At 42.7% G+C, this 18,716-nt stretch overlaps 1 protein-coding gene across 1 annotated transcript in view; it reads left to right on the top strand.

Annotated features, from left to right (window-relative positions):
* The first annotated feature begins 421 nt into the window (after positions 1–421).
* The window catches only part of kcnt1b (potassium sodium-activated channel subfamily T member 1b), a 52,918-nt gene continuing 34,623 nt past the window's right edge, over positions 422–18,716 (top strand). Inside the window, exons 1-16 of the mRNA XM_065011147.1 lie at positions 422–433; positions 658–767; positions 4,625–4,704; positions 6,711–6,813; positions 7,420–7,485; positions 7,735–7,783; positions 8,009–8,068; positions 9,021–9,095; positions 9,348–9,431; positions 10,528–10,622; positions 11,484–11,664; positions 15,230–15,394; positions 15,625–15,761; positions 16,795–16,858; positions 17,250–17,358; positions 17,652–17,760. Coding sequence (XP_064867219.1) covers positions 422–433; positions 658–767; positions 4,625–4,704; positions 6,711–6,813; positions 7,420–7,485; positions 7,735–7,783; positions 8,009–8,068; positions 9,021–9,095; positions 9,348–9,431; positions 10,528–10,622; positions 11,484–11,664; positions 15,230–15,394; positions 15,625–15,761; positions 16,795–16,858; positions 17,250–17,358; positions 17,652–17,760 — 1,499 coding nt within the window. The remainder of the gene's footprint in view (positions 434–657; positions 768–4,624; positions 4,705–6,710; positions 6,814–7,419; positions 7,486–7,734; positions 7,784–8,008; positions 8,069–9,020; positions 9,096–9,347; positions 9,432–10,527; positions 10,623–11,483; positions 11,665–15,229; positions 15,395–15,624; positions 15,762–16,794; positions 16,859–17,249; positions 17,359–17,651; positions 17,761–18,716) is intronic.

Raw genomic sequence — 18,716 nt, 5'->3', positions numbered from 1 at the left:
CATAGGTGAAGTGTACCTATGATGAAAATTACAGGCCTCTCTCATCTTTTTAAGTGGAAGAACTTGTACAATTGGTGGCTGACTAAATACTTTTTTGCCCCACTGTATATTACAGAAACACTACAGACAAGACAGAATTGTCCGATCTGAACAGCCATTCAGTAGTCCTGCTAGTCTGGGTAGAATAAGAGCAGAAGACAACATGAGCAAAATTGAAAAAACCAGACAATACTATATGTGAAATACTTAACATAATAAATAAATAAGATGCTGATGAGATTGGTAACTACATAATATATTTATACCAACCTAATCTGTATATTTCTCAGAAGAATGTATATTCTTCAGGATTGCTCTGTCTTTGGCCAGCTTCTCCATGAACTCCTGGCAGGGGAGGTTGAAGTTTGTCTTCACAATAAGCATGGCCTTGATGGTAGGAACAGTGAACCTATTTCTTGCTGCTGTCCATAGATCATTCATTTGGGAGAACACTCTCTCGACTGGTGCATTACTTCCAGGTAAGCACATGACAGAGGCTAATCTAGCCAGGTTAGTGTGTGGGATGTCATTCTCTTTGAAGTGGGTAACCACCGTGCTCCATCTGTGACTAAGCGGTGTCTCTGATGTTTTCCATTCTTTAAGCGATCCCCCCTTTAGGAACTCTTGCAGGCCAGTAACCTCGTCACACAATGCATCCTCATTGATGGTCACATTGGGGCATTTTTCCTGCAGTGTGACTGCTGCCTTCTGGATCTCTTCATGCAGAGGTTGCCTTTTTAAAAGGAGACAATGTAAATCTTTAGATCATCTGTGTGCTTTCCCCATGCTTGCACGTAGTTCACAGCCGTAGTGAAGAATGATTGGGATGTTTTGAGAAAGCTCTCTTTAGACATGGCTCCATTTTCCTCTAGCTCTCTCAGAAGTCCTCTGACCAAAACTGGAATGAAGTTGTCATTACGTCTTGCAGTCAATTTTGCCTCAACGTTTCTCAGAATTGCAGCGGACTCCACAGCACAGCGGTCCTGGCCTCCAAGCATCTTGACCGTGTCACTGAATACGGTCAAGTTTCCATGGACAAAGGCCAGCCAAAGTTCAGTCAGTGGATCTTCGAACATTGTTCGCTGGACAACAGAGCATTTGTCTTCAGAAATAAAAAAGGATTTCAATGGCACCTACATTTTCAGCACTCTTTCTAGAGCAGGGTGCATGGACATCCAGCAAACATTGCCATGTCCTAAAATGTTATGGTACTCCTGGCCAACAAACTCACAAAAGCCCTTCAGTCTTTCTACTCTTGACGGTGAAAATAGGAAACATATCAAAATATCTTTGTGAGCAAGTACTCAACATCATATCCAAAGCTGTTCTGGCCGTGTTATGAATGATGTGGGAAGGACAACCTAAGCCAATCACCTCCCGCTGCAGAGAATTTTAAACTTTGGTATGGACATTGACCCTCCCCAGCCTATTCAGTCCTCCAAAATTGGTATTTGTTGTCGGCAGAGAATGTTTTCCAGGTTACATTTTTGGATGACCATCAGGACCTCAGCTGCAATTTTCTCTGTCGTTTCTCCATTCAATTCAACAAAATCAAGCAGTTTTACTTCCACAGATGTTCTGCCATCATATATCTTAGATATCTGACTACTATTGGCAGCAGCTTTACATGTCCATGATTGGACGCATCAATGGACAGGGACACAAATTCAACCTGGTCTAGGTGCTGTGTTACCGAAGTACTTGCCCATGTTGCTAACACGTTACTCACTATGGCATCACATTTTGTCCTAGCACATGTCAACGTTGGCTCATAAAGCTTCCGTGTCAGTTGTGCTGTGCAGTCCATAGATCTGTAACTATGATTGTGTCACATATTGTGGTATGCAAAGACACCCTCCTGCACCGCTAAACCATATTCTTCTTGGGAAGGCTCTACCTTCTTGAAGAATGTGGTGAGAGAGGACATACCAGCACGGGCAATCAGAGAGGCTTTATGCTTTTTCGTCTGCTGATGTTCTACTACTGCCATTCTTCTCTGGCTGCCAATTGAAAGAGAGGAATTCTATCGTCTTGACCGGAGCGTATAAATGGAGCATAAAAAATGCATTTCCGTTTCTTGGAAAGAGTCATTGTATCTCCTCTGTCTGCTCTTCTTACTCTCAACTTTTTCTTCTCCTCCAATCTTACTCCTCTTTTCTTCACTCGTCTTCCTTTCATTTTCTTCACCTTTCCACCTCACTCTTCTACACTTTCCTTTGCTTCACTATTTTTACTACCTTAATTTTTCCTTCTCCTTCCTCTCCAATCTGTATTAATAAATAGCATACTATTAGATAAAATACTTTGGTTAACAGATTCCCATTGTTTGCCTCATGTTTGTATTTTATCTCAAAAACTTTGTTTGGAATAATAAATTGGCAGGCTCTGTAACCATATCTTCACCTTTCCTCCTGTCTTCCTCCTCTCCTTCCTCTCCACTGCTAATGCTATCCATGAATTTTTCTAAATATATTTTCACACTACTTATTATAACGCCAAACCATTAAAATTGTAATCTACAAAAATATTAGCAGAATTAATTATGCATTCATTTAATATAATAATATTTTCAAAATAGCCGTCCACTGCATGTTTACATGTGAACGTTTTTTAACCTAGCTACCATAACAGTAGCTGCTAACTTAGTCGTAGTCTAACTTAGTCTACATAGCAAACGTTAGCTAGCATAACCTATTTAAAACCTTATAGAGCAGATCATCTATCTATACAATAAATTGTGTCATACATCACTAGCTAGTATCTCAAACGATGACCTGACTTGAAAAGACGTTTGTGGTGATGTTGTGGATTCACTTGACACTTGCTAGCTTCTGGCCGAGTTTTCCACAGCAGTTTTCTCTAAAACTAGCGCGAGCAAGTAGTAAGTAGAAGAAGAAGAGTGAGTGAAGCTGCTATGGCGAGCAGCCCCCTCTGCTGGACAAAACAAGCACCACGCGATTGAGACATAAACCGGTAGGCTCTGCTGCCTGGTCTTTCCTGACAAGTAAAATATTTCACTTTGCAGTCTGTTTTTAACGCACAGTTAAAAACGGGGACATTTCCGGGACAGCTCCAGCCGAGGACAAGCCACCAAAAACGGGGACTGTCCCCGGGAAACGGGTAACACGTGTGAGTGAGGGAGGGTTATTACATTTTTTTACTCAGTGAACATAATTTTTGCACATATGTAGCCTGTCAACTATAGTGGGCACTATAATAATGCAAAAATAGAATGCCTGTTTTTTCATTCTATTTCTACTTTAAGATGGTTTATTCCCAAGTGCAATATTTAGATGTGTGTGTGGTCACAAGTGTTCTATTATAAAGGTTGTCACTGCAATTTTAGTGTATTGTTTTTTTCTCAAGACTTGAGTGTCATTTGCAGTAAAGTCTAGGCAACAAATAACATTGGATTGCTTTCTTTTCATTTTTTAGCTGCGAGTTAGGTTCACATTAACCACTTTATTTTTCACACAGAGACTGATCATGTAGATCATATTCTTTGTTGTTTAATTAGTTAACCTGCATTTCCCCCTAGCAGGGATTTTTTTTGCATGTTTCAGTGAAACAAAACAAAAAAATCACCTTTTTGGGCCCTCACCAATTTGCATCCCTGCAGACAGGGAAGGCACTCATGTTAAAACAGATTCCATTCTCAATGTGTTGTTCTCCAACATCAGATCAATTGCTCTGTCGTATAACAATATTCAACCTCTATATGTTTCCAAATTCTCATGCTTACTGTTCATCTCTTTAATAATTTATTAAACTTTGTTGTCGTAATTGGACCACTGTGGGTAATAAGAGACTATAAAGGGGCCATTACAATGTATTAGTTCTTTAAATCTAAGCAGTATCTGTCTAGCTACCCGTTCCAGGAAAACAGAATCAATGAAAGGAACTGGTTTTGTAATTGTGACCCATTTTTATTTATTTTATTTAACCCTTATATTTTACCAGGTAAGTTGACTGAAAATACATTCTCATTTACAGCAACAACTTGGGGAATTGTTACAAGGGAGAGGAGGGGGGATGAATGAGCCAATTGTAAGCTGAGGATGATTAGGTGACCGTGATGGTATGAGGGCCAGATTGGGAATTTAGCCAGGACACCAGGGTTAACACCCCTACTCTCACGATAAGTGCCATGGGATCTTTAGTGACCACAGGGAATCAGGGCACATGTTTAACGTCTCATCCGAAATACAGCACCCTACACAGGGCAATGTCCCCAATCACTGCCATGGGGCATTGGTATTTTATTTAGATCAGAGGAAAGGGTGCCTCCTACTGGCCTTCCAACACCACTTCCAGCAGCATCTGTTCTCCCATCCAGGACCAGCTATGTTCCTTGTCTCACACTGTTGAATGCCCCATATGGTACTCTAATGCAACAATGGATGTCACAGATACACACAAAAACAGAGCATCTCAGTATTCACCAGAATGCATCTTGATAAAGTTAATTTACTCACTAATATCATGACTCCGTTCAGAATTTAACGACAAAACCATGGTCCTTGTATCTATATGGATGCATGTGACCTTCCATGGTAGTTGTACCGACTGTCTCTCTTCTGTCCAGGGTGCAGGTGGAGTTCTATGTGAATGAAAACACCTTCAAGGAGAGGCTCAAGCTGTTCTTCATCAAAAACCAAAGGTCAAGTAAGTAGATTACAGCACAGATGTACAGTACCGTCACAAAATAACAAGGAAGTCAGACACCTGGAAACGAGAAGGATAATAACTTTAATCTAAGTGATAAGGTGCATTGCATATCCAATTTCAGCTCCAGTCAGGGTTTTCAATTAGTTGTCGTGACTCATGGTGCTGCATCTACACACCATGTAAGTGTGAAAGGAAGACAATACTTTCGTTTTTTTGTTGAGGGAGAGGGTATTATCATTTCTGATTAGGACATAAGGCAGTGGTACAGTAGGCTTTCTAAAATGGACATATCTGTCCAACTTGCCATGCACAATGTGTGTGTTAGACATCAGTCTTCGGTCTGTGTGTGTGTGGTTGCAGTATGTTGTTACTGTTTGCAATGTATTAGTCCTTATCTCTGAGCAACTTCCCATCAGTTATAGAAAAAAGCATCAGGGCCAAATACGAAATGTCATGCAAATCCAACCTGTATAGAGCCTACTGTTGAGCCAGCAAGCTGTTTACAATGATTGTTTTGGCCTGTTCAGTTTAGAACCATTGTGAAGCTTTGATGTTGTCACTGTGTCCCCTGGTGAGTTTATATTAAAAAGAGATTCAATGGTAGGCAGGCTTGGATGAATGAAAAGTGAACATTGTCTTTGTGAAGCAACTAGCACCATCCTCTGACTTACATGTGTATCTACAGCCAGGCAAGGTGTGTGTGTGTGTGTGTGTGTGTTCAGCTTTGTGCAAACACAGTGTTGTTGTAATGATTTTACTGTCACCGTACTCTGGGTTGTGTTTTCTTCCCCAATTATCATAATAATTCATCCTCTATTCCACTGCTTTATATACCTGCCACAACATACAGCATTCAAGCACGACCTCCCCCTACTTCAAAGCAGTGACACCTGTGATGTGTTGTTGCTGGGAGCTGTGTGTGATAAAGATGAGTCGGGGTAAATCAGTTGTGAAGGCTTGCCAGACCAGCATGAAGCCGTGTTAGTCATGGCTCTGTGCATAGACGTATATTGTCACTTTAGACTGGTCAGAGAGAGAGAGCAGAAAGCACAGCCTGGGCACTTAGACAGATAGGGTTCAGGGGAGGAGTGATGTCCGGTAAGGTAGAATCACTGCCTCTGTCCGTAGACAGATATAATCACTTTTTTCTGGCCAGAAACAGACAGAGAAGCAAACAGACGGGCAGCACTCTAACAGGTTCAGGTGAGAGATTATACATCTGTCAGGTAGAATCATTTTAAAACATTCGGAAATCTGTAAAGCATAGTCAAAATAAAATATAAAATAAAAAAATGAGAATGCAGCAAATGCACATGGCAGAGGTAATTAACAGAGGACTGGCTGCTTTTCTCTGTAGTTTTTGGCTAAAAGCAACAATGAAAGATATTTTTGCCATGATAGAACTGATTCTGACTGGAAGTCTAAATGTGCAGCATTAGCTCAGCATGGTTCTAAAAATATAATATATTTTATTAAGTATTTCAAATGTCATGGTAGGTAACAATGTCACAAGGATAATATCATTTAATTTATAATAAATATTTTTTTATCGTCAAAATAGGCCTACCATTTTTGTTCTCCGAAAATGAACACTCACTCAAGGAATCGAATACTAATGTCCACTTGGATATCCGGATATTCGATTAAATGTCCCCACCTCTTATTTCATTGGCCCGGGATGAGGTCAGTTTTCGAGTTAAAAACGCATTTCCTTAACTAGTATATCCCTATACTAATGTCTTGCATTACAAAAACTTTACTGCAAACATCATCCAGATTTATTAAAATACAGTAGCCCGGATTAAGCATATTCGTTTTTTAATAGGTGATAAATCAGCACAAATTCAGTTACTCTTTACCATAATACGTTATTAAGCTTGATTTGACCTTTGTCAGCTATAATCGTTTAATTCCCTCTTGAAAACAGGTGAACAGATTTGCTCCCAATGCAATTACTTAGTAAATCTGGCCTTTAGTGTTATATTGTGTTTGCTCCCCTGCAGGCCTGAGGATCCGTCTGTTTAACTTCTCCTTGAAGCTGTTGACGTGTGCCCTTTACGTCATCAGAGTGGCTCTGGACGACCCTGAACAGGTCACTGGAGTATGGTGAGACTCCTACAATTGCATTGATCTCTTACTAGAGTCCTGCTATTTCACCTCTTACTAGTGACTCACCATGTATGCTAAACTGTGATTTGTCATTTAAGCTGGTGAATACAGACTTGTGTGGGCGCTTGGAGACAGAATACCTACGTACTTTACTGATTAGGTATTTTATTCCTATTGATTGATACATGTGGTATTCATCCATGTGGGTATAGTTTGTTTCAGAGAATCTAACTTTTACACAGTTGAAAAGAGAACTATTTGGTCCAGATAAAAAAGATTCCGAGTTTCTATGACTCTGAAATGAGTTTTTTTTATTTGTGAGTGTGAGACACAAAGCATGAAAGAGCAGCGTTAGTGATGGGGCAGCTTTTCTCTCAGTCTTAGTGTGGTGATGTGGAAGCAGGATATGTTTGTTTGTGTATCCCGCCGCCAGAAGCTCTTAAAGACGTAGTCTCTCTGTCTCCCGGCCATCACCATGGCAGCATACAGTACTGAGTGAGTGATGGTGACTATTACCCACAGGGTATATTTTTCACCACACACACACACACACACTCTGAATGACTTCCTTCCCCCCACCTTTCCTATGCATTCCATTTGCAGTGTCAACTGTCAGAATAGAACAAGCACAGCCACAGCAGAATCCACAGAAATCACAGAAATCAACTGGTAAGTTATGAGGGTCACTGCACATTGACTTGACCCTGGGCTTTGAATGTGTTTTGGATTGTAATGTGCTCAGCTAATTCCATAGATATCAGGTGGTGTTTTGGAATTAATATTGTCTAACCCATATGGTGTATTTATAGCCTACTCAATAATATTGTTTTGTCTTGTGAAAGGGAGAATTAATTTTGTCTAATGATAAATATACAGCACATACTGTATAATCAATAAGGTTATTTTGTTTTGTGAAAGGGAGTTGATTTTCTGGGTGAACAGAAGGGTTCCTGTCTGGGCAATACAGGTAAGAGGAGACTGATAGTCACAAACATAGTTTATTGGTACTGTAGTCCCAACTAAAACGTAGCATCTTAACACACAGCATATAAACTGAAAACATTTTACAGCCGGAATGTTTTTAGAACAGGAACGACTTTACAACACATCTCTCTCAGGTAGTGGATTGCCTGGGCGCCTCGGTTAGATTGCAGCCCTGGTTAATACGTTTCTTCTGTCTGTGCTGCACCAGGTGACCGTGGCCTTAATCAGTTTCCTGGAGGCGATGCTCCTCACGTATCTCAGCTACAAGGTAAAGCCACCTCAGCTGTACTCCGCCAGGGTCGTATGAGCTAGAAGGAAGATTGCATTTAATTGGTGAACTTTCTGGCAACGTTTTTGCAGCGACCAGTGTGAATGCACCTTCACTTAGCTCTAAATTGGTTCAGAAGAACAGATAATGAATATGCTATCCCATTGAACAAAGTCCTGGAATCAAAATGAATAAAAGATTAGGTGTCCATCCTACATTGATTTTATTTCCTCAAAAGGCCCATTAATTAAAGTGCCACAGTGCTATGTCTCTTTGATGAATTAGGTGAAGTTCGATCTACTTCAGGAGGACAAAGTAGATTGGGTTTAGTTTTAGTTTGTTTTGGCAGATAGATCCCATCCCCAATTGTTTTAATGAATCCTTGTATTATAATAAGTTATGAGGGCTTGTCATTACTACAACGATATTGGTGTTGTTGTTTTGGTATTCGGACCTAGTCACTATTACTGTAATTAGTACACAGACAGAGCCAATGCCACGGCTAACACTTTGAACGTTTGCTCTAGTCTACCAGATGGACGGATTTCGCAGTTTTGTCCCTATTTTATTGGTTCCATTGCACCAGGCAAGCTCAGTCAAGCTCAGCTAAAGTATTTCAAATGATTTAGAATGGTGTTTGAACCCAGGTATGATCGATCATAGTTATTTTGTCATTCGTGGCGGCAGGTAGCCTAGTGGTTAGAGCGTTGGGCTAGTAACCGAAAGGTTGCTGGATTGTATCCCCGAGCTGACAAGGTAAAAATCTGTTGTTCTGCCCCTGAACAAGGCAGTTAACCCACTGTTCTCCGGTAGGCCGTCATTGTAAATAAGAATTTGTTCTTAAATGACTTGACTAGTTAAATAAAATATAATAGTTCTGATCTGGTCACTATTACTGTAATTAATACACAGCCTTGGCTTACACTGCATTGATCCTGTTTCTTTGTTTCAGGGGAACATCTGGGAGCAGATGTTCCAGATCTCCTTCATCCTGGAGATGATTAATACCGTGCCATTTATAATTACTGTGAGTCTTCTTCCACCTGATCTCTCACACACACACACACACACACACTATATTCCACAAGCAAACGAGGCCAATTAGCAAACATATGACTTTTTGCAATGTTTATGGTGTCGATTTCAGGCTCTCGAGACTTAGGAGTATGGTAACGCAAGACTATGAGTATCGAAACTTGATGATGGGAGCATAGGCCTACACTGTACATGTGCATATTGACCTAGGCTCGAGTATTCACTCATTCAATTGTCTTTTCAGATCTTCTGGCCTCCGTTGAGAAACATCTTCATCCCAGTGTTTCTCAACTGCTGGTTAGCCAAGTGTGCCCTGGAGAATATGATTGTGAGTATATGCTATAACCATAACGCAGCAGGCAAAACTGGACAAAACTAGTTGCAATGACGTCATTTCAACCAGTTTCGCTTGCGGAGAATACATGTAACGATGTACGCTGAGAGTCGGGAAGCAAGTTCAGGGAGTGAATGCGTTTAATTAATAAATGAACAAAACAAGAAACACAAACGGAGCACTGACATGAAACAGCAACAATGACGACTAGGGAAGAAACGAAAGGGAGTGACATATAAAGGGCAGGTAATCAAGGAGGTGATGGAGTCCAGGTGAGTGTCATTATGCGCGTAACGATGGTGACAGGTGTGCTCCCTAACGAGCAGCCTGGTGACCTAGAGGCCGGAGAGGGAGCACACATGACAATACATGTTTTTTTTATCTGTTTTTATTTTTTTATCCGTTCTAAGAGATTATATACAGTAGTCTACCAGTACAATAGCCAAACTCTGTCTGCATTATGTGGGAAGACAGTCCAAAGCAGTGGTGGGTAGAAATTCCCTAGGTATAAAGAGTCAAAAGACACCCAGTTCCTATTTGTATTGAGTAAAGCAAACCGTCAATGAGTGTAGATTTGAGGCAGCGCCAGCGGCATCTCTCTGTGGGCAGATGGTTAGGTCCTGGGCCAAGGAGATCAGTGCTGTGAGAGAGAACAGAGAACAGATCCAGCCTAGAGAGGTTGGAGGGAAGTAGCTAGTCAGACAGGCAGAAACATTAACACGTAATGAAGGGACGTGGTGGGTGGGTAGCTTGAAGAGATTGGAGGAGAGATGGTGGGTAGCAAATCAGCCAGGCAGAAACATTAACAAGGTGTGACATGGACTGCATGCCCACTGGTACATCTGAGGAAAGGTCGTGTTTATTGAATGGTTGCATCAGTATCAAAGTAACCAGATAAAATGAAAAAATGGGGTCCCCAGAAATTCTAGCAGAACAAACGGGATGCCTGCTGAAAATGTTTAAATACCACTGGCGTAGATAGATAGGCAGACAGACTGGCTGACCAGCAGACCAATTGACTGACCAACCGATTTAATATTCTCACTGTCTTTCTCCTTCCCACTCTCCCTCTACCCCTCTTTCTCCTCAGAACGATCTCCATCGTGCCATCCAGAGGACCCACTCTGCCATGTTCAACCAGGTCCTCATACTTATCTGCACCCTTCTCTGTCTGGTCTTCACTGGGTATGTGCCACCTGATCCCAGACCCTTTTCCCTTGAAACTCCATGGATCTGGCACCATGGGCAGCATCTCATTCCACAAACATGTTCCCTCCCATCTGTCCATTCCCACACACAGATCTGATAGAATCTGGTTAGGTGTAAGAAACATTGAAAAAATGAGGTGAAGCTATTAAAATAGGAGAAACTGGTTGTAATGCCCACTGACATAGTTTGCTCTTGCCCAGTTGTGCCAGATCTGCGAAGGGGACTAACAAGAGCAGATCGGAGAGGAGGAAACAACTTTGTGAAATGAAATGCAGCCCCTGATCTTAGCCACTTATCCCTGAAGCTCCCTGAGACCTTCTCCTCTCCTCCTACCTCTGTCATCTTGGCATGTCATTATCCAATACAGAGAACTAACTGAGGACGTCAGGCAGAACAGACAGCAGAATCAATGGTGTCATTCTCACTGATTACACAGATCAGAGCAGAGGTTTTATGGTGCATCGATCGTGGGGAAAGTAGGATTTTGATCCTTAATCTGCCAGGCTGAATTTCAATGTAGATGTATGCCAAAGCCTCTGTTGAAATATTATCGGAAATGAGTAGGTCATATTGGCTCATCACCCTATTATCATTACATGATAGTGTAATTCACCTTTCTCTTTGTTAATTCAACGGGTCTATATTTTAATTGAATCTATCCTTATTCAAATAAGCGCACTGCTTTTTCCTCATGCATAGCCTAGTTCCAGAGTTATAGTGGTTCTCCATAATACAGATTCAGAAACGTACAACATTGAGCATTGAGCATCTATGCTCGCAAGACTACCTCGTGCAAAATATTTCCCCCTAAATGTGAAATCCCTCTCCTCCTTCCAGGGCATGTGGTATCCAGCATCTAGAGAGGGCCGGAAAGAACCTGACTCTGTTCAACTCTCTGTATTTCTGCATCGTCACCTTCTCTACGGTGGGCTATGGTGACGTCACACCTCATATCTGGCCTTCTCAGCTGCTGGTGGTCATCCTCATTTGTGTGGCCCTTGTGGTGCTCCCGCTACAGGTATGAGACTAAATATAACAGAGCTTATACAATGGTAAAATAGAATGTGTGGCCCCAGATGTTTTTTGAAAGATAATTGAGGCTGTAAATGATTTCCCATAATGTTTCCTGGATTGACTGTTGATTGTTCTCAAACACTGTATCACAACATTTCATTTAAGAAGTACCCGATCAGAGCTGTTTGGAAATGATAGCTGTATACCCATAGTAGTAACCATAAAGTAACATCCTCAATGCTAAGATGATTTGAACAAACATCATGACCTAGAACAAAAAAGAAACAGACGTAGTTGCATCTGGTGTAAAAACTTAACTTAACCTCCTTGTCATACTCTGACATCATGCACTGTCCTTCTGTTTTTGGAACTCAGAAATGAGAACACATTTGACATTTGAGTGATTTATCAGTTATTGCATTCACTAACTGTTTAAGACACTCTTTGAAGAGGTAGGGTTTCAGGTGCTTTCAGAGGATGGGCAGGGACTCTGCTGTCCTAGCTTCAGGTGGAAGTTGGTTCCACAATTGGGGTGACATATCAGAGAAGAGCTTGAACTGGGTTAAGGAGGAGCTGGTGAGAGGGCCAAGAGACCAGAGGTGGCAGAACGGAGTGCTCGGGATGGGGTGTAGGGTTTGAGCATAGCCTGAAGGTAGTGTGGGGCAGTTCCTCTTGCTGCTCTGTAGGCAAGCACCATGATCTTGTAGTGGATGCGAGCTTCGAGTGGAAGCCAGTTGAGTGTGCAGAAGAATGGGGTACATGGTAGAACTTGGGAAGGTTGAAAACCAGGCGGGCTGCAGCGTTCTGGATAAGTTGCAGGGGTTTGATGGCACAAGCGGAAGGCCCAACCAACAGTGTGTTGCAGTAGTCCAGACGGGAGATTACAAGTGCCTGGATTAGGACCTGCGCTGCTTCCTGTGTGAAGTATACCTAAAATGGAGCGGGAAGAAATGGCAGCAGTTTTACAGGCGCCTAACCAATTTGCTATTGTGTTTTTTATTGCGTTATTTGTAACTTATTTTGTACATAATGTTTCTGCCACCGTATCTTACGGCAAAGCAGAGCCTCTGGATATCAGGACAGCGATCACTCACCTCGGATTAGACAAATATTATTTTATTCAACAAGCATGACGCACAGGATTTACTTCGAACACCCGACAAGGCCAACATCTCCGTCATTGGCAAGCGAAAGAGACGCAGGTACAGAGGACACGGAGCGGGGTACCCCGTAAGGATCCACAGACAGAGAGTGGGAAAGCTGCCGTTACCGTCAATATTACTTGCCAACGTGCATTCACTGGACAATAAATTAGACGAGGTACGATCACGAATATCCTACCAATGGGACTTCATAAACTGTAACATCTTATGTTTCACGGAATCGTGGCTGAATGATGACATGAATATTCAGCTAGCGGGTTATACGCTGCACTGGCAAGATAGAACAGCACACTCCGGAAAGACGCGGTCTGTGCATATTTGTAAACAACAGCTGGTGCACGAAATCTAAGGAAGTCTCTAGATTTTGCTCACCTGAAGTAGAGTATCTTATGATAAACTGTAGACCACACTATTTGCCAAGAGAGTTTTCATCCATACTTTTTGTGGCTGTTTATTTACCACCACAGACAGATGCTGGCACTAAGACTGCACTCAGTCAGCTGTATAAGTAAGTAAATAATCAAACAAGAAATCGCTCACCAAGAGGCGGTACTCCTAGTGGATTTTAATGCAGGGAAACTTATATCATTTTTACCTCATTTCTATCAACATGTTACATGCGCAACCAGATGGGGAAAAATTCTAGATTACCTGTACTCCACACACTGAGACGCAGACAAAGCTTTCCCTCGCCCTCCATTTGGTAAATCTAACCACAATTCTATCCTCCTGATACCTGCTTACAAGCAAAAATTAAAGCAGGAAGCACCAGTGACTCAGTCTATAAAAAAGTGATCAAATTAAGCAGATGCTAAACTACAGGACTTTTTTGCTAGCACAGACTGGAACATGTTCCGGGATTCTTCCGATGGCATTGAGGAGTACCCCACATCAGTCACTGGCTTTGTCAATAAGTGCATCGAGGATGTCATCCCCACAGTGACTGTACATACATACCCCAACCAGAAGCCATGGATTACAGGCAACATTCGCACTGAGCTAAAGGGTAGAGCTGCTGCTTTCAAGGTGTGGGACTCTAACCCGGAAGCTTAAAAGAAATCCTGCTATGACCTCCAACGAACTATCAAACAGGCAAAGAGCCAATACTGGGCTAAGATTGAATCGTACTACACCGGCTCCGACGCTCGTCTTATGTGGCAGGGCTTGCAAACTATTACAGACTACAAAGGAAAGCACAGACGTGAGCTGCCCAGTGACGAGCTTACCAGATGAGCTAAATCACTTCTATTCTCACCTCAAGGCAAGCAACCCTGAGGCATGCATGAGAGCATCAGCTGTTCCGGATGGCTGTGTGATCACGCTCTCCGTAGCCGACATGAGTAAGACCTTTAAACAGGTCAACATTCACAAGGCTGCAGGGCCAGATGGATTACCATGACGTGTACTCAGGGCATGTGCTGACGACCTGGCAGGTGTCTTCACTGACATTTTCAACATGTCACTGATTGAGTCTGTAGTACCAACATGTTTCAAGCAGACCACCATAGCCCCTGTGCCCAATAACACTAAGGCAACCTGCCTAAATAACTACAGACCCGTAGCACTCACGCCCGTAGCAATGAAGTGCTTTGAAAGGCTGGTAATGGCTCACATTAACACCATTATCCCAGAAACCCTTGACCCCCTCTATTTGCATACCGCCCCAACAGATCCACAGATGATGCAATCTCTATTGCACTCCACACTGCCCTTTCCCACCTGGACAAAAGGAACATCTACGTGAGAATGCTATTCATTAATTACAGCTCAGCGTTCAACACAATAGTGCCCTCAAAGCTCATCACTAAGCTAAGGACCCTGGGACTAACCACCTCCCTCTGCAACTGGATCCTGGACTTCCTGACGAGCCGCCCCCAGGTGGTGAGGTTAGGTAGCAACACATCTGCAACGCTGATCCTCAACACTGGAGCCCCTCAGGGGTGTGTGCTCAGTGTCGAAGGCAGTGGATAGATCTAGGAGGATGAGAACAGAGGAGATAAAGTCAGCTGTGGCAGTGTGGACAGCCTCCGTGACACAGAGGAGAGCAGTCTGGGTTGAGTGACCCGTCTTGAAGCCTGACTGGTTAGGGTCAAGACGCTTGTTCTGAGAGCGATAACGAGAGAGTTGATCAGAGACCGCACGCTCAAAAGTTATGGAAAGAAACGAAAGAAGGACTTCACAAAGCATCAACCCTCCTCATAAAGTATTTTGATATGTTGCCAAAATCCCCACAGTATACATTAGCTAATGAATAGAATCCATAGAAATCCATTTTATGAACTTCACTTCTGCATCAGCATTTTAACTTCTCACTCTGTCACCATCCAAAAGAACATCATTAGGCTATAAGTGTATTACTTACAGTAGCGTACAGCAGGTTGTTGTAACCCCGTGTGTGTGTGTCAGTTTGAGGAGTTGGCCTATCTGTGGATGGAGCGTCAGAAGTCAGGAGGGAACTACAGCAGACACCGGGCCCAGACAGAGAAACATGCGGTCCTGTGCGTCAGCTCTCTGAAGATAGACTTGCTCATGGACTTCCTCAACGAGTTCTACGCTCATCCTAGATTACAGGTAGGTCTACGGGAATAGAGGAAGGCCATGTTATTTGGTGTGTACTCCAAAGACCGAGCTAAAGGACAGCGCTCAATAGTTCCCTTTTATTTTTGTCACCCCTGTCATTAAGACAATCAAATCGTGCCTAACAACATGTGCAATTAGCTTGCAAAATATCATATGTGAAAATGCAAACATTCAGTCTAGATGTAAGGGTTCTGACAGGTATCTACCCTGCTCTCCTGCAGGACTACTATGTGGTGATCCTGTGTCCTACAGAGATGGACATCCAGGTGCGTCGTATCCTCCAGATCCCCCTGTGGTCCCAGAGGGTCATCTATCTCCAGGGCTCAGCACTCAAAGACACAGACCTCATGAGGGCCAAGTGAGTGACCCACAACCCACGGGGAGTAAAGAGTCTCAATGGGAGAGAAGGGCAGCGTTGAACAGGGCCCAATGCTGTGGTGCGTTATAGGTACAAATGTCACGTCTCTCGGTCAGCTCCATACTATAGCATTTCTATTTGCAATGATAAGGGGAAGCAAGGGGGATCAGAAAAGTTAATGACACCATCGGTTGAGGTCCCAGAGGTCGGCTGTGGTTACCTCAGATAAGGACCAACCTCTCATGAACCTGTCATTGAGTCCTCATACTTACTGGCTGATAGGCTTTCTTATCTCAGATATTAGTCCAGCGTCTGTGAGTGAGTCTGTGTACCTTGTGGTGCTGGCAGATGTGAGAACAGTGAAGTCAGGAAAATGGCGGCCGACGGTATTCATTTAGTTGGCTGTCCTCTCCTAGTACAGTATGTCAGTGTAATGGGATTTCTCACTACTGCTCATCCTCGTCATGACAGCCAAGTTCATAAGCATCAGCACACATTTTTGCCTGGGTATATCACACCATAACGTGTTGGCATTGGCACGGGCTGACCTGTCAATCACACAATACAGGCATCCTTTGATATATGCAGCTGTTCTAATGTATCGCTCCAGTTTTTATTGTGGCCATGAAGTGGATGTTAAGGAATGGTGGTTTGAGTTGTGGTAATACTGCTGGTCCCCTTGAGGGAAAACTGGGATGGAGTGAAATTGACCCTCTATCAACTGCAGCGCTGCCTGGCCATTCAGTGAAAACTGAGTCATAATTCCAGCAGCTCATCCCTCTGCTCTGCCCTTTTCACACATGAAATGACTCAGGATGATACAGAAATACAGTAATGGTACAGTTCACATTACAACAACATGGTGCTGTTAGCCTATTAGCTTTTCTCACAGGTAGTTCTCGCTAATATTACCTGTCTGAAGCTTCCTTGGCTTGGCTTGGCTTGGCTTGGCTTGGTGTGTGTGTGTGTGTGTGTGTGTGTGTGTGTGTGTGTGTGTGTGTGTGATTCTGTTAATACAGTGTGTTTCCTACAGGATGGATGATGCAGAAGCCTGTTTTATCCTGAGCAGTAGGAACGAGGTGGACCGCACTGCTGCTGTAAGTTCATTATCAGATTCATGACTTCATATTCAGCTCATTGCAGTCATAACTCAACACATGTCCAAATATGAGTAGAGTTACGATGGCAATGAACTGAATATTTCCACTCCAACTCCCTCTCAGTTAGATCGTGCTGATTGGATCTGTGGCTCAAGTACTCTTTTACTTTTCCAATCAGCTGATTATTTCAAGATGGACAGAAATGGGAAGAAAATGAAAAATATGTATTGGATTTATATACCCATATTGGTCACACATTACATCCTAGCTCTCCAATTCTCAGGGCTCATAAAATCTGGATTACATTTACGGTTGAGGGATGATGACAATATTGAAGGTGGAAATGGCAGAAGTGTCAGATGGTAAAGGATGTTGTTTTCTCCTGCAGGATCACCAGACCATACTGAGAGCCTGGGCTGTGAAGGACTTTGCCCCAAACTGCCCCCTGTACGTCCAGATCCTCAAACCAGAGAACAAATTCCATGTAAAGTTTGCTGGTGAGCTTACCTCAAATAGCGCTCTTTCATTTTGTCCCCGTCTCTTTCATTCTGTCTCCCTGTCTCTTTTATTCTGTCGCCCTGTCACCCTTTGTCTCTTTCTCTTACATTCTCTCTCTACTCCATTCTCCAAATCCCCACATGCTTCACTTAATCTCTAACTTGGTCGCTCCTTCCCTCCCCACAACTCTTTCTCTCAATTTCTGTCTCCTTCATTTGCAAGCCTTACAAAAAACAAGTATTTTACAACGCCTATTTGCTCTGACTTAAGAGTATTCTGGTTCATTTGTTAGATCATGTGGTCTGTGAGGAGGAATTCAAGTATGCCATGCTGGCTCTGAACTGTGTATGTCCAGCCACATCCACACTGGTCACACTCCTGGTGCACACCTCCAGAGGACAGTGAGTACACCCCATTAACTTCCCATTAAAACACTAATGATACTCTCCCTCCTACTGAAAACTGCAAATAAGCATAAATATTGAAACCACACACCTCAGACTTTGGGGTTGTGAGAAAGTGCTATACAAATAAAATCCATTATTATACGTGCAGGTTTTGAAGTGTGAAACTGTAACCTATACATTGAGGTTTCCTTCTTTCTACACAAGTGCCAGGAAGCCACAACAACAACAAACAAATGTGGCACTGTCCAAAGGCCTTACCCTATTATGGTCTCCTTCCTGAAAGCTACCGCACTGCCATAGAGTTTACCTTGTGCTTCCACACTCATAATTCTCAGTGTGCTTCCATCTACACCAAGCCGAGGTGATAACTTCAACACCGTCATAATATCCACAGTTTAACTTAGCAGGAAAGCTATTATAATCCTCTTTATTGGAAACTTGGATAGGCTATTTTATTTTTTACGTGACAGGTTGTTATGGAAAAGTTTCTCTGAAGTCATCAGATTGATTAAAAGTGAAAATGTGAAAGGGAGAGAGAAGCGCGCGAGAGAGAGAAGAACAATAGAAGGAGGGTATGGATGAGTACAAACTCATAAAAGGTCAGAAACAATTTGTTTGGCCAGATGGAGCAATTATTCAAGGGAAAGTGCTGGGTTGCAAATCAAGCCAAAGGAGTGCTATGGGAGTGGAGGTAACTGAGCCAAACCAGAGTGTATATCAATACCCCTAAAAGCATTCAGTCTGAAAGCGTTCAGTCTGCCATTTTTCATACATTAAGAAGAAGAACCATATATTTTTCACACTACTGAGGCGAACAATGCCGTTCTGAGCTGTACTGTGCTGGCCAATTTACACATCCATACACCATAGTTGCTGGAACTGTGCTGGAAAGGACAATGTGAAAATAAAATATCTGAGCCAGCACATTACGGTTCAGGCGGAGACTGTAC

The sequence above is a fragment of the Oncorhynchus nerka genome, linkage group LG27 (genome assembly GCF_034236695.1).
Source record: "Oncorhynchus nerka isolate Pitt River linkage group LG27, Oner_Uvic_2.0, whole genome shotgun sequence".
In the NCBI taxonomy this organism is placed as follows: domain Eukaryota; kingdom Metazoa; phylum Chordata; class Actinopteri; order Salmoniformes; family Salmonidae; genus Oncorhynchus; species Oncorhynchus nerka.
Note: the sequence above shows the minus strand (reverse complement) of the source record. Positions and strands in the feature narration are given on the sequence as shown.